This window comes from Macrobrachium nipponense, chromosome 44 (assembly GCF_015104395.2).
Source record: "Macrobrachium nipponense isolate FS-2020 chromosome 44, ASM1510439v2, whole genome shotgun sequence".
NCBI classification, from domain to species: domain Eukaryota; kingdom Metazoa; phylum Arthropoda; class Malacostraca; order Decapoda; family Palaemonidae; genus Macrobrachium; species Macrobrachium nipponense.
Window position 1 is genome coordinate 43800776 of NC_087221.1, and position 26021 is coordinate 43826796.

The following is a 26021-nucleotide window of genomic DNA, read 5'->3' on the forward strand; positions in this document are numbered from 1 at the left end:
ATAAAATGGTGTCAATTCAACATAATTACTTTCTCATCTATACCGTCTTACTTATTCTATTATCAATAATATGCAACACGGAAAAGAATATAAATTGAAAATATCTCTCTTCAGAATGTCAACAGATAAAGAGTTCAACAAAAAATTATTATATATTCATGTTCACGTTAAGAACACATTCTGAATATGTTAGCCTCATTTAAAAGTTTATATGTGATACCGTATACTAAAAATAAGCATTTCTAAACGTGTTCGTAAAAGTCTGCCACTGTCCATGTGATTTCAGACCACACAGAATATTTCAGTGTGGATATAATCATAATTAAGGATCATAATTCAAATACTTAAGATATTAATGAAGAAGAATTTTGGGTGAATTGAAAGGAACCATATATTTGATTGGTAACCAATGAATAAAAATGGGTAGTTTATGCAATTGTCTAATATGAGGATTTGGTAATTTTAGACTTATTTCTACTCTAAATCGTCTTTTACCTGTGACAAAGCTAAGTGTGAAACGAACTTCATAAAAGACAGTCCAAGGACTGGAAATTAAATTCTATTCACTGGACATTCTTACAGTCAGTATACCTGCAAATATAAATTTCTAAGTGAGATTTGCAAGTCCTTTGTAAGTGTTGTGATTGTGTGCGAAATGCACTCTTACTCCTTTGCTTATTATATCATTGAAACGTCAAGAACTAAGTGGATATTGAAAAATAGCCGAGTGATACTTACAGAATGGGTTATAATCATGAACCAAGCCGTTGGTCAGAACCACCACTCCTGCATTCTATAAATAAATAAATTAATTAATTAATAGATAAATAAATAAATATATCAACTAATTAAAGTTTAGATGAAGATATAAAGGTGAATTAACTCAATATTGCTAGGTGACTGTATTCCATAAACAGTAAGTTTATGCTCTTAAGCATATCAATATACATTAAAAACTTACCATACCTTGAATGAGTTAACACTATTTCAAATTCTCAGGAGTTACTGACCTTTGATAATTCAATGTCATTTATACATGCAAATGAATGAATAGTGAACCTCTGCTTACCTGGAACACGTCATTTGCGGTAGTTGTGCCATGCCAGTTGAACAAGGCGCGCTTGCGCCTGGCGAGGCTGTGCCAAGGGCCTTCCAGGTTGGCTCTGCCTGGGTCATAGGTCTCTAGTTCCTCTATTATATCATCCTGTGGGATAGGAAAGCAATAAGTATATTGATTAATTGAAAGATGGACATAATTATACAAACAACGGGACACAACTTCATATTACATTACTAACAAGAATTACCACAACTCCTATGATAATAATAATAATAATAATAATAATAATAATAATAATAATAATAATGATAATAATAATAATAATAATAATAATAATAATAATAATAATAATCCTAAATAAAATAATAATAATATTATTATTATTATTAATTGTTATTATTATTATTGTTTATTATTATTATGTTATTATTATTATTGTTATTATTATTATTATTGTTATTATTATTATTATTTATTATTATTATTATTATTATCATTATTATTATTATTATTATTATTATTATTATTATATTATTATTATTATTATTATTATTATTATTATATTATTTTTAGTATTATTATTATTATTCTTATTTAATTATTATTTTTTGTTTTTAATATATTAATTATTATTATTATTATTATTAGCTCGTCCAATCAATGAGCTTCAGTGATATAATATATATTACAAATAATCTATGTAATTCTTGTACATCAATAAACAAGCTTCATAAATCTGCCATAGAATGTTATCAAATGGGGAGGCTACCGTAATCTGAAATAGTTTCCATTTTATAAATATCAAGAAATGCCCATAAAAATACTGTGTTCAAAAATACCTACATGCCTTTGTAACTATCTGTATAATTTAGGTGGAATTATAAAAGCAAAAATGAGCTAAAACATTAACAAAGTATTACCGAGCATTACAAGAAACCTAATCATTATGGTGAAAATGCAAATGATTAAAAAAATATGTGAAGCCATGACAAAATCGCCCATTCACTTACGTGCGTGAAATGATTGTGAGTCCCCAAAATGAGTGACCTCTGGTCCACGGCCAAGACACCTACGAAGGCGTTGGGTTTGGTCGTAACTTTTATCGCAACATCACCCCCTACGTCGACAGTGCCTGGAGAGACGTCAACAGTGACCTGTGAAAAGTAGAAAAAGGTCAGAAATACGAGACACTTCCGATTAAATTAAGATCTTTTAATTACACGATATACTTACCTAGCAATTGCGAGCGTCAGCTATATGTGGATATTCACGAAAATGTCACCAAAGTTTGGAATGAATCAAGAACTGGATAAGGGGCCTATGGGTGTGCGTGGTGTGGTGGAGGCCGGGGATGGTGGGGCCGGGTGGGGGGAAGGGGGGGGGGGGCGGTTGACGGGTTGGTTAAGGGGACGTTAGTTAAATCCTTACCTCATTTTGGATTGCTCCAGTCACTGCGAAGTGGAGAGAGTCTGCCACAATTTCCCCGTCATCTTTGACGTAGTAAACGACCAGACGGGCTCTTGGTGCCATCGCTGATGTGGCTAAAAATCTGGAAGAACAATAAATGCGAAGATGATCTTTTCAATATTGAATTATAACACAGACAGACATCTGATGAAGTCTGAATATTAATGGTAGTTGTCCAAAGTCATTGCAAATCAGAAGTATTCAAGTTCAGCTCGACTTGTGTTCAATAATAAATTGCCATACATACAGATGGTAGAAGAGATTTGTGGTGAAGAAGAAACAATCATAATTCATATTCTATTCATTGTCTCTCCTAGACGTGAGTAATAAACTTTATGATCACTTTATTGGCGTTGAAACCACTCAGAAATGTAATGCAACATCAAGGGATATTCTTTTAAGATCATTATTTGTTGGCGTTGAAGTCACATTGAAAAACCAATGCATTATTAAGGGAAATTCTTTAAAGATCACTATTTGTTGGCGTTGCAGTCACCTAGAAATACAATGCAATATTAAGAGGATATTCTTCCGATAACGATACATTTAGAGTAGGCTAAGCAGAGAATGCCCCTGTTGTTTATCTGGTTAAGTGGGCCTGCTTAATCATCGTTTAGGAAATATTTTTTTGCTCCTTCAGAAATAATGTTTTTTTTTTTTTAAGCTAAGTTAATTTTTTAATAAAAAGAACGTTAAAAGAGTTAGAATTTCGAATTAAAACTTTATCGTTTACCTCTTTACCTGTACACAAAAAACAATCAACACACGCATCGTACCTGAATTCGTGGGTTGTGCCCTTATGGGCCTGCAGTGTCTGAGCAAAGATAACGTCACCGCGACCCAGGACTTCGTACACGAAATGTACCATAGGCTGGGTGGCATTCAGACCAATTAGCACCTCGCCTCCGACCTGTAACGCAACGACGAATTAGCATCATACTGTGCGAGATGTTTATCACGATGATTGGTACAAAATAGTTCAGATGTACATATTAAAAATATAGAGTTTATTTCAAATCTAGTCAGGTTGTTATAGAAGTCAAGAGTAAAAAAAAAAGTGGTAAATAAGTGCTCCATATTGATGAAAATTGTAACTAGGATGGTCTACAAATCCCAATATTATAAAAGAATTGATAACCTATGTAAATTTGGCAAAATTACTTTTAAAAGGAAGAGAATACCGTATGTAACTCAAGTAATCAATATTTTATACCTGACCAACTGATCTGGTCATAATTACATTATATTTTATAGTTATAGTGATTATATCTTAAAGGTTATATGAACCACAGTTATTGAAAGACAAAAGTCCCAATTCTTCCTCTATCATTGTTTAGCTAATGATTCTTGGGATGGGCTTAAGTTTGTTTCGATTACTTGAGTTCCTTATTAATATTTTTACCATACATTGTACTGTTTCTCTGAGCTGCTGTGCTGTACTTAAAAAACAAAGACTCAAATGAATTAAAAATTAAATCACAAGACTAAAACGTAGATACTGGCATGAGAGGTGTTCTAAATAGTCATGGGACCTTTATAGCACATGGCAGAGGTGACTCGTCGAATGTCAGTATCAGCTGCATGAACGTTTACGACAGAAATGTCAACAGACAGGGGAATTCCAAACATACGATAAAACCAAACAGAATCATATAAAAATCAACCAATTTATAACAGTGAACTATAGTAAAACAATGAAACAAATTATACTCAATAAATATATGAATGAACATCTTATGAAAAGCATAATGAAAAGACTGAATATGATAATAGATATTTCACAATAAAGCCAAAGACAGAGCCAGTCAGAAGAAACGAACAAAAAACGTACCGACTCAGTTGTAGTGAGAGAGACTGCCACTTCCTCGTCAACCTGAACATTTTCGTGCAATATATGTGTTCAGGAGGGATTGGGGGGAGGTGGGGGAGAAGTTCATGCAACGTGAGAGAGAGGATGAGAGAGATATATATATACATGCAAGGAAGAACTTTCTGGAGTGATGTGAAACAAAAGAAGATCTAGTAAATGAAATATCATCAAACAATTGTTATATATAATCTTCTAAAATTCATTAATCTATATACGAATATTAATATTTTCCATGCAAGATATTGACCAGAGCAAATAAAAGATTAGACACGTACTCCCTTACAAAAAAAGTACATGAAAAAAAGTAATGATTGATATTTTCAGAAAAAAATTACACTTTATATAAACATTAATACTGTAAAATGCATGCTAAGTGCATTAATAGAATTCAGTGACGACAAGTCACGTATCCGAAAACAATAAAAATTAATTCTAATAAAGACACATGCTTATTTAGTTAATTTTCTAGTAAGTAAACAAAAAATGTTAAAATAATCGTTACTTTGTCAGTGGATATATTATTAGATTAACGAGAAACGTTATGACTTAGTAATGTTGAACTCTGTTACCAAAACCATATAAACATTTTTTTGCAATATCTCTACTGTAACTTGACTATCTTGCTGTGAGGGTCTGCTAATATGCAGAACATATCAAGACCTTTAGATATGAAACGACAGATATGGAAGACCGAATATTAACAGTGTAAAACTGAGAGTCAATAATATCTATATTAAAGATAATTTCCAAGAAGGGCCTCTACAACAATGCATAAGGCATTTGACAGATACTTAGAATAAAATTAAATGCAATTAACTACGAATGCAAAGTCTCATGAAACCATAATAAAATGCCCATAGACCTTTTACGCAATATACAATAGAACAGAAAATGATAATCGACACTACAAATCAGAAAACAATAAGCAAAAGAAAATATCTACATTTTGATCAAAGGCAAGCAAGAATATTTACAAGAAAAAAAAATGGTACCTTCTAAAGATTTACTCTCTCATAAGAGTTAACAGCTACCATATATTATGCTGAATGTGCTAGAGAATGAGAGATAGAAAAGAGTACTTGGATAAAGCTCCTTTGGAAGTTCTGTACGTTGCATAAAGCGAAAAAGAAAAGTACTAACGATAGCAAGCAACCTTTCAAATCTGTTTACATAGCCAGAACAAGTTTTAGTGATGGTGAATTTGTGAAACAGAATAACAAGAATCTACTCATTGTTCGTAAATACAGATCCTATAGAAATTTCTCAGAAAAAAAATAATTACAAACATATGAGTAATAAGAATTGCAATAATTACATAAAGAACACTAACTTAACTTTACCAAATTCCCGTAATTGTGAAAAATGAGCAAATCTACAAACATAAACATTTTGAATTTTGATCCTAATAAAGGTCTATATTTAATACGCCGATCTAATCCATATTAAATTTTCATAAAGCAAATAGAGTGCTTGATATTAAGTATTTGTAAATGTCTAATCCTATAGGAACTGAAATTTTATGAATGATAAAAGTTCTCTTGTGATAATAGCTAGAAGTATATTAATGTTATTATTATTACTATTTGATTAGTTTTACCAATAAATTCGACTTTATATGACAGTAAATGAAGAGACAATTCATAACTAAATTTCGGTATTCGTGATGGCCTTTCCTCCTTACCTGGACAGTAAATAACGAATAAATATAAACCAAGAAGTAAAAGGAAATGATAAAGAATACTCCTTAGAAAGTCAATAACGAGTAGCGAAATAACCAGTCAAGACAAAACTCAGGTCAGCATTCCTCCAAGAACATACGTGAACATTCTGAGTCAGCAGCGTCGCCTGCAGGAAAGCGTTCGTGGGGCTCTGCGCCCTGATGATGTCGCCTAACCACTGCGTCAGTTCCAGGTACTGAGCTTCCAGCGCCAGGCTGACTACGTCGTCGTCCAGGGGCGGCGTGAACTCCAGGGTCACGATGCCGTTCTCGGGGATCGTGTAAACAGTCTCCTCGAACTTCTCGACGTCCCTGGTGAACGTGTGTCTGATGGTGACCTCTCCTGACGTCACGGGCGTGTCGTCTTGGTAGGAAACTTTGAGCTGGAAGGAGGGCGTGAAGGTTTGGTTAAAAATATATTCCGTTCAGGTGACTGAGGTGATGATGATACACTATAGATCTGGAATTACATAGCAACGTTTCTTTTTTTTTGTTGCTTCCTTTTTGAAAGCAAAAAATAAAAACAACTATACAAGCACTTTCTTTGGCAACTGTAGGGGTGTGTGATGTTTTCATCATGGAGGAATTACAAGAGATGTGCTTCAGCTTTTGGTTAAAAAAAAAAAAAAAAAAAAAAAAAAAAATTAAGCTTACGACAAACACCTTAGCTGCCTAAAGCAAATAGCAAAGGGTCAAGATTATACCCAAAAATCACCGCCGCCCCCCCCCCGGCCTGACCCCCAAGGGAAAGACAATATTTACAACAAAAAAAACAAAAAAAAAAAAACAAAAACAAAAAAAAGTAAATTGATAAATATACTCACGAAGGCAGTGTATTTCAGTCCGGGTTTGAAACTGTCAGACGTCCGGACAAGCGACATAGTATAAGGGTAGCGGTAAACGGTGACGTGATTCGAGGCGTTCTGAACGCGACCCGTCAGCTCCTCTTGAACGTATGCAGTTATTTCCAGTTCGCGTGCGTAGTCGCCTTTCAACCTGAGGATTTATAAATAAGTAAGTAAATAAATAAATAATTAGATACATAAACAAACAAGTAAATAAATGAATTATTCAATTAATAAATAAGTAAACAAATAGATATAAAATAAACAGATAAATGAATTGTTACAAAATTAATAAAGAGAGAAAAAAAACAAAAGCTATTACCTTTGCATCAAGAGAAAATCGGTTTCGAAATTATACGAATTTCACATGGTCAGAAGTTAAGATATATTTTTTACACACACTCTCTCTCTCTCTCTCTCTCTCTCTCTCTCTCTCTCAACGCACGTAGTATAATATATATATATATATATATATATATATATATATATATATATATATATATATATATATATATATATTCAATACGCACCTCAGATCACTTTCCAAGTCTACAATGATATCAGCCTTTCCTTTCATCTGTTTGACCACTCTGATGGGGTCATCGTAAGGTGCCTGTAGGTAGCCATATTTATACGTCGGGGTCACCTGAAGTGTGATCTCTCCTTTGACCGGTCGACCGTAGGTATACCTGGGGGAGGAGGAGGAGGTCAAATTAGCTTGGAATCATTTTGCCATGAAAGATCATCTTTGAGTCTAGGCCCTAGGGGTTGACTGACATTACTCCATATGCTTTGATGGAAAGTTGCTTCTTTTCTGAATATATATATATAAAAAAAAATTAATCTCGGGAACATAATATAACTTGGGTGACCTCCAGTGATTATTGCTTGAAAATTGCAAAGGAGCTTAGGAGTCTGTTGGGAGAGGAATAATTCCCAGTGAGGTTCAGTCATAGAGCTAATATGCTAAGGGTTAAATGACTAAAACATTAACTCATGTAATATCCATAAATAATATTTAAGTTCCTTCTAGATTTAAAACTACAAGAGAATTCTATAAGGAAAATTGTTATTGGAAATTAGGCATCTTTATAATCTCAAACTAATGTAATGGTGAAGAACTTGGCAACCACTGAACCTTTCCAAGTAATCTGGAATATCATTTCTAATATTACTTTCATGCAGCATTGAAGACTGAACCTCAAAGGATGGATGGATGTATGATATTTAGGGCTAAAGCCAAGGAACTGGGGCCAAGAAGGCCATTCAGCGCCATGAACCTCAAAGGACACTCGTAATTGGCCCCCCCCACAAAAAAAAAAATGTTATTGTTATGATACAATAAAGTTTGTTCATACTTACCTGGCAGATATATATATAGCTGTATTCTCCGACGTCCGACAGAATTTCAAAACTCCCGGCACACGCAGTGGGCGGCCAGGTGGTTAGTACCCATTCCCGCCGCTGGGAGGCGGATATCAGGAATCATTCCCATTTTCTATTCAGATTTTTCATACCACTGTCCCCTGAGGGGAGGTGGGTGGGTACTTTAATTATATATATCTGCCAGGTAAGTATGAACAAACTTTATTGTATCATAACAATAACATTTTGTTCATGAAACTTACCTGTCAGATATATATATAGCTGAATCCCACCATTGGAGGTGGGAAGGGACAGAATAGAAGGATTTAGGAAACACCTCAAGTGCAGATGATTGACATCTTGATTCCTTACCTGTTAGCATAGCTGACTTCTTGATTACTGTCACCGAAGTCTGCTTTTGCTTTACTAGAGTTACCAACAAGGTAGTGACCTGTGTAGTTGGTGCGCTCTAGATGATCTGTCAACGGGGGCGTGACCACAATGTGACTAGACCATATTGACCATACTGTGAGGGCAACGAAGCTAAAACCACCACCTGACCTAACCTATCGAAGTTAGTCCCATAACTTCTAGGCTAACGAAAGGGAAAGCGCCTCAAGCGACCAAACCCTTCAAAGTTAAAAGCACACCTATCCCTTTTCTATAGGATAGGATTCGTGCTGCTTCCTGCCTCCAATAATATTTCTACGGATATGTATGGTCCTAGCGACTCGCAGATCTTCATATGTCGTCTTCACATCCCGTCGGGAGTGTGAAGCGAACACAGAGTTGGCTTCGCTCAAACGTGGCACTCAGGATATTACTGAGTGTCATGCTCTGTTGAAATGCTTCCGAGGCCGCGCCCTCACCTCGTGAGCATTTACTTTAAAAGGTTTCAAATCTTTGTTCAAACATGACGAATGAGCCTCTTTAGAAAGAACTCCTTAAAAATAACGCCAGGGCGTTCTTCGACATGGGCAAGTCTGGTCTTTTTACGGAACACCGCAGATTGTCCGAATGACCTTGACTTTCTTTAGTTTTATCAAGATAAAACTTGAGAGCCCCGACAGGGCACAGGACTCTCTGTGGCTCTTGCCCAATAATTTGTGCCATCCCCTTGATCTCCAGGCCTCTGGGCCAAGGGTTGGGTTAGACGGGTTTTCGTTCTTAGCAAGAACGGAAGGCTTAGAGGACACCGAATTATGTCCTCTAAAGCCAAAACCTCTGATGATGGCTAAAACCTCACTAACCCTCAATGCCGTAGCTAGAGTGGTTAGAAAATTAGCCTTTCTGGTCACGTGTATTAAGTTTACAGAAAGGAGAGGTTCGAAAATGCTTTGACATCAAGAACTTCAGACTACGTCTAAGCTCCATCAAGATTTCCGCAGACCTCAAAGATCGTGAAGGGCTTTGTTGTTTGACAGATCCGAATCTCTGAGCCTAGAGGCCGTCAACACATATTTCCGTATTCTACAATCGTTGGGACTGTTAGCTTATCCCATAATTCAGACGGAAAGGGAAGACGGTAAAGTAATTCACAGAGGTGGAGGTGTAGGAGCAGTCATTCTTCCTGCACTATCTCCAGAATCGGCCCACTCCGATTGGTACACTGCAAAATATGCAGCATGCTTTGCTTTGGCAATGAGACTTGTAATTAATCTTGAAGATCCTCTCGCTTCTCGACAGTCTGAACGCATCCAGACTCAGAGCGGAGAGGTTTTAGGTACCTCTCGAAGTGAGGCTGTTAGAGTAGACCGATTCTCTCGGGAAGGGTCCTTGGAAAATGCCCTCTGAAGGACGTGACCTCTGTGAATCCAGCCTCTCGAAGGCCAACATGGGGCGATCAGCGTCTTTCTCGCTCCCTCTGACGCCAGCGATTATCTTATCAGCTTTCCTAAGCTTTTGAATAGGGAAAAGAGACTAACCAACTATCCCCATTCCATACTATATGATTGCGTCTATTGCTACCGCTCTCGGATCGAGAATAAGGGAGCAACGTAGAGGAAGCTTCTTCGTACCTTCAATATTGCGAAGAAATCTACGAAAGGACGTCTCCAACGTCTCCACAACTCTCGACATACTTCTAAGCGAGGATTACTCAGACGTCAGTAGTTGCTGCCGCCGATCGAGAAGATCCGCACGGACGTGCAATAGTGTAACGAACCTCTTGAGGATCGTTACGTTCCGTGCCTATGTCGATAACCATCTCTCTCTTCTTGGGATATGAGAGAGCTGCGAAATTATCTGAGATGATTTGGACCAATCGACCAAAAACTCACTCTTCGAGGAACTGGAGAGCCAACCAAATTGCTTCCAATTCTCTTAGATTATGTGCCAGGACCTCTGTACCTCTGTCCGGATGCCTGGCACCCTCTCGGTATCACCTGAAGGTGATCGTCAACCCATTGAGAGATGTTAGAATTACCTTTCTAGATCTTTGATGTTATTTCAGTCCTCCTGCAGGAAAAACTGTAGAGGTCTGAATTGCAGTCTATTCAGGGAACAAGCTTCTCCAGCGAGGAAATGGTCCCCAGCAGACTCATCCATTCCCTCACTAAGCATGCTTCCTTCCCTAATAAGGCTGCGCTTTGCATAAGCAGGAGAGCATTATTATAGTGCTATGCCGCGGTAAACTCGTACAGAATTCTGTTACAGTGCGGTAAGCAGCGCTGAACAGGTCTAAGAGATATCTCTGTTGAAAATTTCTTAGCAATAGGAAGTCGTGTTTAGTCATGATTACTAGAAATCCCCTCAACCCGAGGCGAAAGTCATGATTGTAGGGTAGAGATATGGTTGCGTCAATCAATCCCGCGGGAGAGAGAGACGTAACCGACAGAGCTAACAGCGAGCTACCTGATACTGAGTTGGTGACACTGTGACAGTCACAGGCAGCAGGCAGCAGCTTATGTTCACCTTCTCGCAGTCTTATGCCGAGTTGCCAGCTATTCTATTCATCTAAGGAATAGATTTTACATTATTTGAACAGAAACTCTCAAGTTGGCATATTTAAGCGAAACAAAATTCGCTAAATACATAAGCTGATTTTGTGTTGTCGTAACATTACGCTTAATTAACCAAATGTTAAATCGGAAACTCCTGGAAAGTTGCCTGGAGTACCGATTAAATATACTGCGTCATCCACAATGACAGCAACCTCTCGTCTCGCACTATTCTGCCTGAGTTACCAGCTACTCTCTTCTACGAAGGAATAGGTTTGTTACTATTATCGATAAGGAAATTCTCAAGCAGGCATATTAAGCGAAACATAATTCGCTAGATGCCGACTCGAGTTAGTGTTGTTGTAACAATACCTTTAGCGTTGTCCTTACAGCGGAAACTCCTGGAAGTTTGCAGGAAGGACCGATTAAATACATTTACAATAACCGTCTTTTCGGTTGCCATCTGTAGAGGTAACCATGATATGCGTATATGACTTGAACCCTACATTAGTAATATGACGCAAAGATAAAATACGTAAGTATTGTAGTCACTTGAACATAAAATTCTCTCTAATGAATGAGAGCTCTCTCGAATTTTGTTAATGAGAGCTTATCCGCTTAAGCGATAAAATGTTATGAAGATCTTTGTCAATGAGAACTAACCCATTTACATGACAAAGTAATCCAGGAATTCGAGCATATAGTTTTCCCGATTCCCGCAGAAATCGAGGAAGGGGCAAGATTCCTAAATCAGAGGGACTGGGCTTACGACAGGAAGGACCTTAATGTTCCCCTTCGGCAGCGCAATCCCGAAAGCAGACGAGGCGTTTTATGACACCGAAATCTGCTTACAGTTTTCCTGGAATTCATCAAGTGATGGATTCTATTGAACGCTCCCTTCGTAGAAAGCGAAGTAGACATCTTGACGAGTACCACTCCTTCCTCTACTCGACGACGCCCTCTTGAAGAGCGTTCTTGCAGGAACTCCTGCCGAACGTCTTGATGCGTAGGACGCCTATCGTTCTGAAGAACGTCCTGGCCAGTGCTCTACCGAGCGTCATGACGTGTAGGATGCCGAGCGTCTTCAAAAGCGTCCTCGCTAGCGTCCTGGCGAGCGTCCTCGCTAGCGTCCTGGCGAGCGTCCTCGCTAGCGTCCTGGCGAGCGTCCAGATGTGTAAGACATCGAGCGTCTTCCAAAAGCTTATCAATGTTTATGACGTCGAGCGTCTTCAGAGCGTCCTGATGAGCGTCTCTTCGTGTAGGAAGTCGAGCATCGCAAAAGCTTCCTCACGTCTCAATGCGTAGGACGTTGAGCATCTTCAAGAGACGTCCTCGCGAGAGTCTTACCGAGCGTATTGGGTGCCTAGAACACCAAGGGCATCTCAGAGAGGATCTTGTCGAGCGCCCTGATGCATGAAAAGGCCATAAGACTTGACCATACCGTAGACTTAAAAGTGAATTCTCTACTACATTCATCTTCTCACTAAGCATGTACTCTAATAAGCCATGCTTTCGTAAGCATGAGAACTTATTATAATAATATAGTGTTCTGCTGCGTTAGATTCCTTTAATAATGTTACCTACGGTAATCAGCATTGAAAGGCTGGAATATCTTTCTTATTGAACGTATCTTAGCAAAAGGCAGACAATATTTTATTTATGTTTGCTTAACTATCCCCGCCTCAATCCGAGGCGCTAAGACCGCGATTGTAGGGGAGAGATACGGTTAGTCATTCCATCCCGCAGGACCGACCTCTCATGACTGAGCAATAGATGGTTACTGCGTTGGTCTAAGCGATAGCAGCCCCCTCCGTTAGCTGTCTGGCCTTACTCTTCCAGAGTTTGCCAGCTACTCCATTCAATAAAGGAACTCTTATAAAATTATTATCGAACTTCAGGAAGTTCTTATTAATGTATATTTAAGCGAAACAAGACTTCGATAAATCTAGAAGCTAATTAGGTATTGTCATAACAATCCCTTTAAGCGTAGTCCTTCCTAGGAAAGCCTGTTAAGGATACTGGTAATAGAGTTGCACAGCAAAGAAGTAACTACGGTATGTGCTTATGATTTGACCGTATCGTATTATCATACAGCAGATACTCTACTACCTTCTTTCCCTGCCGAGGCAGATAGAAAGAAAGAAAAAACTTTTACTATCTTCGTTCTTTTCTTGAATAATAGAACGATAGAAAGAGAATATATTTCCTTAAGTAAGGAAGTTAATCCAGGAACTCTTTAAATCTTCGTAATTTCCTCATAAATCGCGGAAGAGACAGAATTCCTGTTCATCTCTAGGGTTTACGGAAGGAAGTAGATATTTCCTATCCGCCATCATACCCAAACGTCGATAAGATTCTTATTAAGAAAAACCAAGGTTTTCTCCGCCCTACGTCTTGGTAAAACTTGTCGACATGACTGTTGCTTATCAAATACGGAGGGCGTCCCGAAAAGCGTCCTCAAAAAGCGTCCTGCCTTCAAGGGGAGCGCCGCTCATGAAGCGTGCTAGTCATAAGCCGATGTACGGTGATCGTCGTCCGGACGAGTATTATGGACGTTCGCAACTCCTGACAAAGACGGCGGCCGCTTGTGCGACATCTTGCGTCTCTGTCACGCTCATCGACACTTCCAGAAACGCACTCAAAAGGACGCCTTAGGGTACGCCTTCTTCCCTTTTCACAGTAATTTGAGATAAGGCGATCTGGGCGCTTAACAGCGTTCTTCCTATTTCCTTCTTCTTTCTCCCATGTGTTGGAAAGTCGTCAAATTGTTAAGGCGGCGATTACAATCGCACGACAATAGAGAGAGGACGTGAAGCGTCCTCCTCAATAAGCTTCTATTTAAAGGGCGCGAGTCCTTCCGAGAGCTCCAACCCCTGTACGGGGAGGACGCCTCAGAGGACGAGAAGCAATCCTTCAGGATTCGTGCACGTGCACGATCTTTGGCAGCCTGAGAAGCGTCTTCAGGTCTTGCCGAAGGGACGCCAGATCGGTGGGGGTTCCTCGTAACCCTCCTTCGGCTTTCGACATGCCCTCTCCCTGTGTTCTGGGAGTCCGACAGAGGTCTAGACCTAGATGCATTATAAGGCCGGATCTGACGCCCCCTCCACAACACTAGGCAAAATCAACATCACTACACTCACAACACTGATTGGAGCGAGCACTTTTTCAAGCTTACTTGATGTAATCCACCATAATAGAAAGGGCATTACGTCTCACAGAACTTCCTCTAGGCCCGTAAGCCATACCACAGGGTTAGGCAAAATAAAGTCTACTGGAGGTTAGTAGGTTCATTATCCTAACTTCTGTACTGTGGAGGAAGACCTCCTGATTCTATCACGCTCTAATTTGCGTACATACGAATCATACGTCTCTTTCGGAATTCAGTCAACATTACACTAATTACATTGATCTTTCAACAAAGAAAACATGTAAACATCATGTATACTAAGCGAGTGTCTACCGAAGGTTTCGGTAGCCTCCCCTTACCCGTTGCAGACAACAAAGTCTGAAACTAGGCTAACTAGATTCAGACATCATATGCAATGAAAAAATTTTAATTAATTTATGATAGCGTATGCCTAGCCACAAATCCAAGTCAATCATTCAAAAAAAATAAGTAGGATACTTAAGCGGCTAATGAAGTTTCAAAATCCTAGGCGGAGGTAGTGGAAACAGGTGTTTTTCACTACCGCGACAGAGAAAAAATCTGAATAGAAAATGGGAATGATTCCTGATATCCGCCTCCCAGCGGCGGGAATGGTACTAACCCCCTTGCCTGGCCCCCACTGCGTGTGCCGGGAGTTTTGAAATTCTGTCGGACGTCGGAGAATACAGCTATATATATATCTGACAGGTAAGTTTCATGAACAAATTGTGAATTTCTTCCATTTACGTCATACTTCTAGCAGGTCAAGACAAAAATGGTTGGAGCTTTTAAAACAACGAATTTCTATCTCACGTACTTTGCTGTCACGGTGGCCGTGATCTGCTTCTGGTCGTACGTGGCGTAGGCTGGAAGTTTGACGTTAACCTCGAACTTGGGCAAGACGTAATACGCCACCTCGAAGGCACGAGACGTCGTTTGACCTAGGACGTCGACCGTGATGTTCCAGTTACCGAGGACGGGTTCCTCGGCTAACAGAAGTTCGCCTGTCCAGACACCTTTGTTTGTGAAGACTCGTCGCCATTGCTTGACTAGGTTTCCTGCTCCGTCCTGGAAGGAAGAAGATAAGGGAATGTTTTGGTGCATTACGGCCGGTTGTCTGAGCTCTGGGAGAGGCTAAGGGGCTATGATGCTGTCTAACAGATGCCCAAAATCTATTTGTAGAGATTTATTTTCAAATATACGTACTCATGTACACATACATAACTGGATTTGTTTCTCCATTTCATGACTCATGCTGCTATGAGTAATTTTAACCAAATGAATGCCATCTTGTAGTAGGATTAATGGACAGTAATAACTCCTTAGATCCACCAGCAAATATTAAGGTTAACCTCAAACATGAAGACTCAATTATCCTCACCTTGATGAACACATCAATAGCACCTGTCACGGACGGTCGTAGCTGTGGATTGACCACAACCACTCGGAACTGCACCAGGTCCCCGGGTTTGTAGATGGACCTGTCGGTCTGAATGAAGACCGAGTATGACTTGTGGACGTACTCCAAAGGCGTCGTGTTGGTGAAGGTGAGTCCGCCGGAACCTGTCACCGTCAGGTTGTATAGACCAGGCCCCAGGTCTCCAATCTGTCGTTGGGAGAAGAGAATTTTAAGGTTTGAGTGAATGTATGTTTGCATATGGTAATTTGGTTTATCCATATACATAGGGAAATACATTATACATATATACACACACGGGCTATTATGTATGTATATAGTTTGTATATATGATATATATATATACATATATATAGATACTATATATGATGAATGATTATATATATATATATATATATATATATATATATATATATATATATATATATATATAATTACTCATGAAACACGCAGTTTTAAACATGGAAAAAATAATTTTTTTTAAATCCTAAATCAGCTTAACCCTGTCAGAGAGAATAAAGTAAATTTATTCAATATCAACAACAGAACAGGTTGCAATCTAAAGCACAACCTTTACCTTAATTACAAATTTAATTCCAAATAACATTTCATCGTCCAAGCTGCAGCTACGTCAAATATGAAAAGAGTTCCCGGATGTATCCACAGAGAAAAAGCAAGCATGCAAAAGTTAGACGAAAGAGAGTTCTCTCCTGTCATACCTGATAATAAGCTCCCAAGACACCTGAAAGCGACTCCGTATATTTTCATAGTTAGAAAGTTAAGGTATATCGATTGTTATCTTTGTTGGTTAAGTGAAGAAAGTACGATACCTAAGGCGGAGAAAGTTGAAGTTGTATTGTTTTTGTATTTTCGGTTTTGCATTTGTTTGAATGAAAGTTTTTTTTCTCAATTTTCTAGTTCAGGTTAGAAGCAAAACATCAGAGATTAAGAATTAGCACCACAAAATCATTTAACAGGATGAAAAACAAAACAAAAAAAAGTTTTGTATGGCTTTGAAACTTATCTAAAGATTCCAAAGTTTTGTTTTTAAGTTTAATCAAGCTAGTGGTTGCTAGCAAAAGCTCACTTTTCGATATTCATTCTTACATGACAAAATTATTTATGGTTTTTCCTTAATGTGTTTTTGTGCTTTACATAAATATACCAGTTCCCTCCTTTCTGCATCTGGTTACTATTCCAAAAGTCCGAACGAGAGAGAGAGAGAGAGAGAGAGAGAGAGAGAGAGAGAGAGAGAAGAGAGAGAGAGAAGGCTTTCTCGCTCTTGTCTCCCTCAAAGGTCTTGATACTTCGTTCGTTGGGTTGAAGATGAAGAGGAAGGACAAGTTGGCATTCAAAGAACCTGCTTTTGGGTACCTGGTCTTCCACGGCAGGAATACAGATGAGATAACCACCCTCCCCTCACCATATCTCTCTCTCTCTCTCTCTCTCTCTCTCTCTCTCTCTCTCTCTCTTTATCCGTCGGTCTGGGTCTTTAGTTGCTGGGGTTAGTTTACTGTCTTTCTTGACTAGGTACAGTCCACAGGTCTCCACCAGATCCCTTCCTTCCTTCCTGTTTCTCTCTCTCTCTCTCTCTCTCTCTCTCGTTCGTCTCTGCCCCCCGGATCATCTCGTCTCATCCCTCCTTCGTCACGTCGTCCCTTTCCCCTCTTCTAATCGCGATTCTCTCCCCATCTCTCCATTCTTTCAAGTCTCTCTTCTCTCCTCTCGTCCTCAGCTGCTGGGGTTAGTTTACTCAGTCTTTCTCGATTGTGCAGAGTTCAGAGGTCCCCACCAGACCCCTTCCTTCCTTCCTTCCTGTTTCACTTGGGGTTATCATGCAAAGTCTTTCTTGGTTGCACAGAGTCCACAGGTCCTCACAAGGTTTCTCATTTCCTGTCACACCTGACGAAGCTCACTGGTCCCCTTTGGACATGGAACCATGCTTGCATAATGCCAACCTCTCTCCTTTGAAGCATTTCTGCACATGTGGAAAATATTACAAATTTCGAGTAATATTGAAAAGTCTTCCTCCCTTAGCTTCTAAGGACTTCACTGTGACCTTTTGCCATTCAGACCAGAATCCTTAGGCTTGTTGCAAGTTTCCAAGTACTGACTCTTAGGGGATAAGGTGGCTACATCCATTTCTATGGTCAAAGGTGGTTGCAGATAACTGCAGATGGTTGTAGCGGTCAATTACCTACGCGAGGTCATACTGGCTCCTCTACGTGACCGTCTGAACGACCGCTCCTGTCAGGTATAGAATGTTGGCAAAAGAATGTGACTGTTAGGATGACCACTCTTGTTAACAAAAGAATAATCCCTGCCAGGATGATGACCGCTTCTGTTGAGATTGATCACAGGCTAACTTCCCTCCCTGGTAAAATACGAAGCATTGCTGACTTCTTTTGTATTTTATTATATAAATAACAACTTCAAGCAGCAGTGGGTTACAACGATCCTCAAAAGTCTACCGAGATCGAGGGAGAAGCAGAGTTATTATTCTCATACGTATTTCTCATTAATTCCAGATATTTTATCAACGCAGTCAACGCAAGCATCTCGACCACCGTGACGTCATCATAACAACCTGAAGCTGCCAGATGTAGGATGCCCTTTATAAACTTTGGCTAAAAAAAAACTGTTTAACACTTATTTTTTACCATTCCCTTCGAAATAAAAACAATTATATCTTTCAATGAAGGCAAATGTTTATTTTTTAATGCTATTAGTTAGCAATGCTAGAAAGAGACGTTTAGAACTGTTTTTAGGACATCAGATGACACTGGTGCCTTATACGGACAGAAGGGAGAACCCTATGAATACTCGATAAAGTATTCATAAGATCAGTATTCGACCATTCCCGTTGAGTAGCCGGGCTATAATACATTCTTCTTCCGCTTTTTATTGTCATGATGTTGCGTACTTTCTTATTTTCAGAACAGGTGACTAAAGGTATCTACTTTTAGAAATTAGTATTTGTAATAGTATTTTTGTGAAAAGCAAATGTTTTCCTTCACTTTTGTTTTTGGTTATGTGTCAGTGGATGGGAAATTATCTCTCTCTCTCTCTCTCTCTCTCTCTCTCTCTCTCTCTCTCTCTCTCTCTCTCTCTCTATTTAACCCTTAAATAGTTTAACTTGGTTATAGTCAGACCATGTGAATTATGTGGGGTAATCTTTTATTAGCAAAGACCAGTGAGGCAGGCAAATTTTTGCCCTTTTCTTGCCCGGACCCGAGTAAACAAGAAAGAAAGAAGGGGGAGGGGAATCTTTTAAACAATACTACGAATTTCGACGTGAGGTCTACAACCCCATTTCAAAATCCAGTACTCGAAAATTTGCAAAACGCACCCTGAGCCTTGGGTAATGAGACCAAATGAGACCAGCGTAAGGTTAATGGAAGGTGCGTTTTTATTCACCCAGACGCTTGAGTAATACCACGCCCCCTTATAGGGTCAAGTGACAATCGATTCCGCTACAGAACTTGTTCTGGTCGGGGTGAAGGGACTGTTGTGTGGTGGAGAGGCAGGTATCGGATTTTGTTTGTGTCCTCTAAATGTGCAAATGCCGCTGCTGGGGGCAGAGAGAGAGAGAGAGAGAGAGAGAGAGAGAGAGAGAGAGAGAGAGATATAAGACAGTTTTGAGAACTCACGTCAACTGTAAGTCCCTTAGTTAGCGTTAGATTCCAGATCAATACACTTTTGTGCATATGTATACATACCTATAAGTATAATAAACAATAATGTACTTCTTCAAAGAACTCACTTAGAACTTACACACATACACATACACACACATACACACACACACACACACACACACAAAGTCTTCTCCAAGGAACTCACTTATAATTCTACATTCGCACTTCAACACAAACATACTATTCTTCTTCTTCAAATAACTCACTTGGAACTTGAGGACTTGAGTTGAGTCAGGCTGCAGATCAGCCAGTTGCCTGTTGAGGATTAATCCTCCGCCTGCATCCTGTTTCCCCCCGACTTCGACGTTGAACTGCACAGGATCCTTCGTCCCATGAGTGGACACCACCACGTGGTAGTCTCTGTTAGGGCGCAGGACTCGTCCTCCGACTATGCTGTACGTCCTGTGAGGAGGAGGAGAGAAGGATTTAGTCTTTAATGACGAGAGAATGTCGCCGGTTAAAAGGGAGGTATATCCATGCATGCACCTCGTCAATGTAAGGTATTATGGAAACGAAAATGGAACTTACTGATGTCACAAAACCATACTAAGGTTATCTGTTGCCTACAATTATTAATATAGCAAAATATATTATATCAATTTAATTCCTCTAATGTCTGAAGCCCCTAATACAGAACTCGGAACTTCCACCAAAATTGAATTGTTGATATATGAAATGGATACAGATTACTGAAATTGGTTACATATGTCCTTATGTTTTATATAAAACAAAACGCAAGGTCTGAAACTGTATATAGTATATATATATATATATATATATATATATATATAATATATATATATATATACATACATATATATTATTATATATATATATATATATATATATATATATGTATATATAATATATATATATATATATATATATATATATATATATATATATATATATATATATATATACTTACTATATATGTGTGTGTGTGTATACATATATATATATATATATATATATATATTATATATATATATATATATTATATCTATATATCATATATATATATATATATACATATATTTGTATATATTTATACTTATATAAATAAATATATATATATATATTTGTTATATATATACATATATATATATATATATATATATATATATATATATATATATATATATATATATATATATATATATATATATATATATATATATATATATATAATAATCTTACTATACTTTATTTAAATAAAATAACGCATATATTCAGAAGTTTGCACAGCTCACGCAAGTAAAATTATTATGCTATATCCTATTATATACTTCCCACAAATTCTCCAATGACTCACGCTGGGTGGGCCAACTCATTTTAGGACAATGAACCCCTGGGATGCAGAGGAAAGTGTCAGCTGTCATTGATATTCTCTTAAAGTCTGTTCAAAATTCTTTCCGAAGGCTGAGTTGCTAAGTTTCGTTTTGCCTTAATTATTAGGGACGAGAGTTCAACACTAATGTTTTTTGAAACCTTTTTCCTTTTCAAGTTTAAACTCTACAGAGATTTTGTCCATCCTGGTCAAATAGAGGAGTGGTAAATTTAATTATTTTTGCATACTATATTTAAGAGTGACTTTTCCAATCTTTTTATGATCCAGGATTGCGTCATAATTTCCTCAATCATGACTGACGAGGATCAAGATGAAAATAAAGTCTGCAGGTCAAGTTAGGTCGAATTATTTGGATTAAATTATTCTTTTATATGAAGCTAAGTAAAGCTTAATCCTTTTTATTTTTGTCTTATTTACACGTGAAATAAGATTTTAAAAATTCCTAAAAATAAAGTATGTCAAACAAAAACCAAGTTAGTCCAATACACAGTAGGACAGTACAGTACAGAAAGTACACATTTACATAATAAAAAAACTCAGAACAATACACCTACACATATCCTAGACAAAACTATCTTAATCACTCCAAATAAATACACAACACAGTACACGAAGTACACACATCACTCCTATCTGCTGACGTCTAAAATAAACCTAAGCCGCTGACATTAAACAAAGTACACACAAATCCGAGCGAACCCTTTGATTTACCCTGAAAAAGAAAAAGAAAAAAAGTGCGCCGAATACACCAGACTAAGTACAAGCAGCACAGGAAACGCCGCTTGACCGCAACGCCCGAGAGAAAATCACGACAACGTAAACAATTCCCAGCCAAAAACATCTGCTGTCGTTCTTAGCCAGGAGTCACTTAATGGCTGAGAGACTGACGAAGGTGAAAGTCTTATTTATGAGGATTTTATGGAGGAGGCGAACGAGACTGAGAAGAATTAAATAAGACTGAGGAGAGGACTGTTCGACTGATGACTGCTTTGTGCATTAAGAGGTGTTTAAACCATATGATATTTTTTTCCCCGAGTTTGTTTTTCTGGGATTAAACGCATAAAACGTGTTTGATCATATCAATACACTGTTAGTTGCATTGAGAGGTGTTGGAAGTATATGAGATTTTTTTTCATGGATTAATTGTATATGAAATGTTTGATAATATCAGTACTGTTTATACATACATACATATACAAAGTCATTGACTTCAGACTCTTTCTTCAAGCTTGTATGTGCATTATTTTATGATTATTATTTGACAGTCAGAAAAAACTCATTGTCAAGTATGGGAAATAATAAGGAAGCCAATCTCCTCATGGAATAATAATAATAATAATAATAATAAATAATAATAATAATATAATAATAATAATAAAATAATAATAATAATAAATAATAATAATAATAACATTCAACTTGTAAATATTCTTCTCTATTTTTTCTAATAATAGCTTCCTCTCTGCTACTACAACTCGCCAGTTGTAGTAGCAGAGAGAAAGCTATTATTAGAAAAATAGAGAAGACTATTTACAAGTTGAATGCAGCTGATGCAGCAATATCTTTCAATAAGACTTGTTTGAAAGAGGGTCTCCTTCCAATAAATAATAATAATAATAATAATAATAATAATAATAATAATAATAATAATAATAATAATAATAAGGTTACTGATGGCTTTATCGAGCGAATAGAAGACGACGATTTGCTACAAGAGTTTTTTGCCTTAGTCAGCAAAAAATTATAAAATCTACGGGATATGAACGTCACTTTTCGCCGGGAGACTTTCTTGAGCACAATATGCAGGATAATATAGACAGATTACAGTGCGTGTTAAACCGAGTGAAGTAATTGAATTGTATATTGCACATTCTGTCTGTCTGTCTGTCTGTCTGTCTGTCTATACATTTATATCGATAGTTAGATAGATATGCGTAAGTTACCGAATCTTGCAAGGCTGTACAATCAAAGCATCTACAGTGAGAGAGAGAGAGAGAGAGAGAGAGAGAGAGAGAGCATAAAGCAGGCGAGTATCACTGCAATTACGTGGCTTTATCTTAACAACATGCGTCAACTTTCAACTCCACTCGACCAGGGAGATAAAAATGGGGCGTTTTCGAGGCATATAGCCACCCATTACGTCATTCAGTCACGCTGATGTAAGAGAGAGAGAGAGAGAGAGAGAGAGAGAGAGAGAGAGAGAGCTATTCATTATCGCCTCAAATCTGGCGTCACAGAAACGGAGGTCGACGTAAGTTATGCGAGTGAGGAGGAAAACTGCAAACATGAAGGTATATAATGAGGAATGTTTAAGTAGGTTTGGGATTCACTTCTCACTTTCGTTTTCCCTGAATTACATCTAATTCATTGGTTTTATTCGGGTCTGGCGAGATAAAGCTGTGGGTTGTGCGTTCTATTTGCCTCTAGGTGACTAAATAAAATAAACATATGCGAGAAAGATTAGAAGATATATATATAATATATATATATATATATATATATATATATATATATATTATATACACACACACACTATACTATACATATCATATATATATATATATATATATATATATATATACTATATATATATATATATATATATATATATATATATATATATATATATATTATATATATGTACACGTATATATGAAAATAATGAACATATATTTTTTACATACACAACATATATATATATCTATTATATATATGTTACTTATGTATGCATTTATTCATCTATAATGTGCGTGTGCATTTACCGGCCATGAATGCACACAGACATGCAGTCACCTGTCATTATCTAAGCGTGTCAGGAAAGTACGGAATCAAAGTGACATTACGCAACAGTCTAGTACATAACAGCATGGATGTCGAACATATAGAAGCGTGTTTGTAATTGCCATGGGATATGGATGAAAGCATCCGATTTCCCCTTCTCTCTCTCTCTCTCTCTCTCTCTCTCTCTCTCTCTCTCTCTGTTTTAAATGCGTCAGTCTAAGCCGTAATGTTTATGACCTGCCACAAGTAGTTCGCTCGTCAATGTAATTCTGTTATTCGATTACTTCACGCATTGTACGTGACGCCTCTCTCTCTCTCTCTCTCGTCTCTCTCTCTCTCTCTAATATATATATATATATATATATATATATATATATATATATATATATATATATGTCACACGCATACACATTTATAAATATATATATATATATATATATATATATATATATATATATATATATATATATATATGAATCCATTTACTTTATTCTCTTTTTCTCTGTATGTCCCTCTTTTTCCTTTATCTTACCTCTCTCTCTCTCTCTCTCTCTCTCTCTCTCTCTCTCTCGTAATTATTCAGCGCCAATGCCAAGTTATATTTAGATCTCTGCAAAGGGAGGACCAATCTCCAAATATTTCTCCCCAGTGATTATCATTCCTTAATGCATTGTCCTTTTCACGCGTTATCTTTCCTCTCTTTAGACGGCATGTCTACACGCCCAAATCTATTGACTGGTCCACCTCTCTGAGCCCATTTATTATGACGTCACTAGATGAATAAGGGTAAAAAAACAAAAGACGATCGACAAGTGAATAGTCATGAAAATTCGAAATGTCAGTTTCAACTATAAATGTCAATATGACAATAGGATTTGTATGTTATTCGTTATGAGCAGGTTATCCGAGATCCACTATACCTAGGATATTGTGAAATTAATCCAGCTATGTACCATCACGGGCTCTTGCCCCAAAATTACCCAGAAACCTCTGAGGGCTTACGGGCAAAAGTTATAAATACAACCTAAAGTGCATTGGACATTAGCGGAATACCAACAACATTGTCTCCTGACCATGATATTCTCCTTGCAGGGCATGTGGGAGAAAGGTCTCAGGTTACCGTGCCCTAGGGGAGACGAGGAGGGGTATGGAGGCATTCTGGAGACGGGGGAAGAGGTGCAAAGGCGGGCATGAGTCAGATTCCTCCAAGAGTCAGGTAGAAGGTGCGGTCACTGAATCTTATAACTTTCACTCTTGGCCAGCATCAAAATGGTCTTAAAAATTTGGATGGGGTCCTCTGTATGAGGGTGACAGCTTTCGGTAGACAGAGGGAAAATGGTCTCGGAGAGAGAGAGAGAGAGAGAGAGAGAGAGAGAGAGAGAGAGAGAGAGAGAGAGATAAAGCCACTGTATTAAGAGGAAAGATTAGGAACCATCAGAATAAAGAGGAGTGTGGGGATAAGATAGACTTACCAAAGTAAGAGGTAGAGCTTAGCAACCATTGAAATGAGAGAGAGAGAGAGAGAGAGAGAGAAGAGAGAGAGAGAGAGAGAGAGAGATAAGGCGGAGAATTATGAAAAGCGAAACGTCCCTATCACTCAGTTCATCTCTTTGTTTTGGGTCATGACATGACCACCATAAGTCAAAAGGAAATATAGCGCCTTTTATTCTTTAGGAAAGACCCATACTGACATAAACATTCATGCGCACGTGACACGTGTGCGCGCGTGCGCAAAATGCTATAATCTTTAAGATGTCACTGCGCATGTGTACAAAATGATAAGAAGTCGTTTTTTTGGTCGCTTGGTTTAGATTAAGTCAGCTTTATACCAGCACCAGTTCATAACCTAAGGAGTCTCGTGAATGTGGCACGATGCGAAAGGGAGCGTGAAGCCTGGTGTGGACCTTTTTACGACCCTACCAACAGACATCAGAGAATAACAGGTTATAGCAACCCTTCGCACGAAAGGCTGTCAGTTCGGTAGCTATTAAGGTCAAGGATGCAATCGTCTTTTTTTGTAGTAAGATAATTGTTTCAGTTTATCATGAAAAAAACATGAGTTTTTTTCATCCCTGGAAAATGTTAAATTGCTGTCATCACCTTTCTTCGTTGATGTTATCTTATTTATCTGTTTTTTTCTCTCTTTTTTTTACAATGTCTTTGAATGTTCTTAACAGACCTATTTCAACCAAACATAGGCCTATCTTAACCAAACATAGACCTATCTCAGACAAACACAGGCCTATCTCAGTGTCTATACTTAGGAGATTGTCAACCTAGGCAGAAAATCGCAGAGGAATGAGTGAACTTGCAACAAACCTTAGCAGTCTTGGTCAAACAGCAATGGGTCATCTGGAAGAGGCCCG

At 37.9% G+C, this 26021-nt stretch overlaps 1 protein-coding gene across 4 annotated transcripts in view; it reads right to left on the reverse strand.

Moving 5' to 3' along the window:
- LOC135204254 (CD109 antigen-like) overlaps positions 1-26021 on the reverse strand; it is a 76187-nt gene that overhangs the window by 14321 nt on the left and 35845 nt on the right. For 2 of the 4 annotated variants that reach the window (XM_064234374.1, XM_064234376.1), the window contains exons 3-14: positions 19730-19925; positions 15790-16014; positions 15226-15476; positions 7490-7648; positions 6939-7110; positions 6216-6497; positions 4359-4400; positions 3304-3437; positions 2489-2609; positions 2071-2214; positions 1070-1204; positions 739-793 (exon numbers count right to left, since the gene is read on the reverse strand). In XM_064234374.1, coding sequence (XP_064090444.1) covers positions 739-793; positions 1070-1204; positions 2071-2214; positions 2489-2609; positions 3304-3437; positions 4359-4400; positions 6216-6497; positions 6939-7110; positions 7490-7648; positions 15226-15476; positions 15790-16014; positions 19730-19925 — 1916 coding nt within the window. The remainder of the gene's footprint in view (positions 1-738; positions 794-1069; positions 1205-2070; positions 2215-2488; positions 2610-3303; positions 3438-4358; positions 4401-6215; positions 6498-6938; positions 7111-7489; positions 7649-15225; positions 15477-15789; positions 16015-19729; positions 19926-26021) is intronic. The other 2 variants (XM_064234375.1, XM_064234377.1) reach the window with 1 other exon arrangement.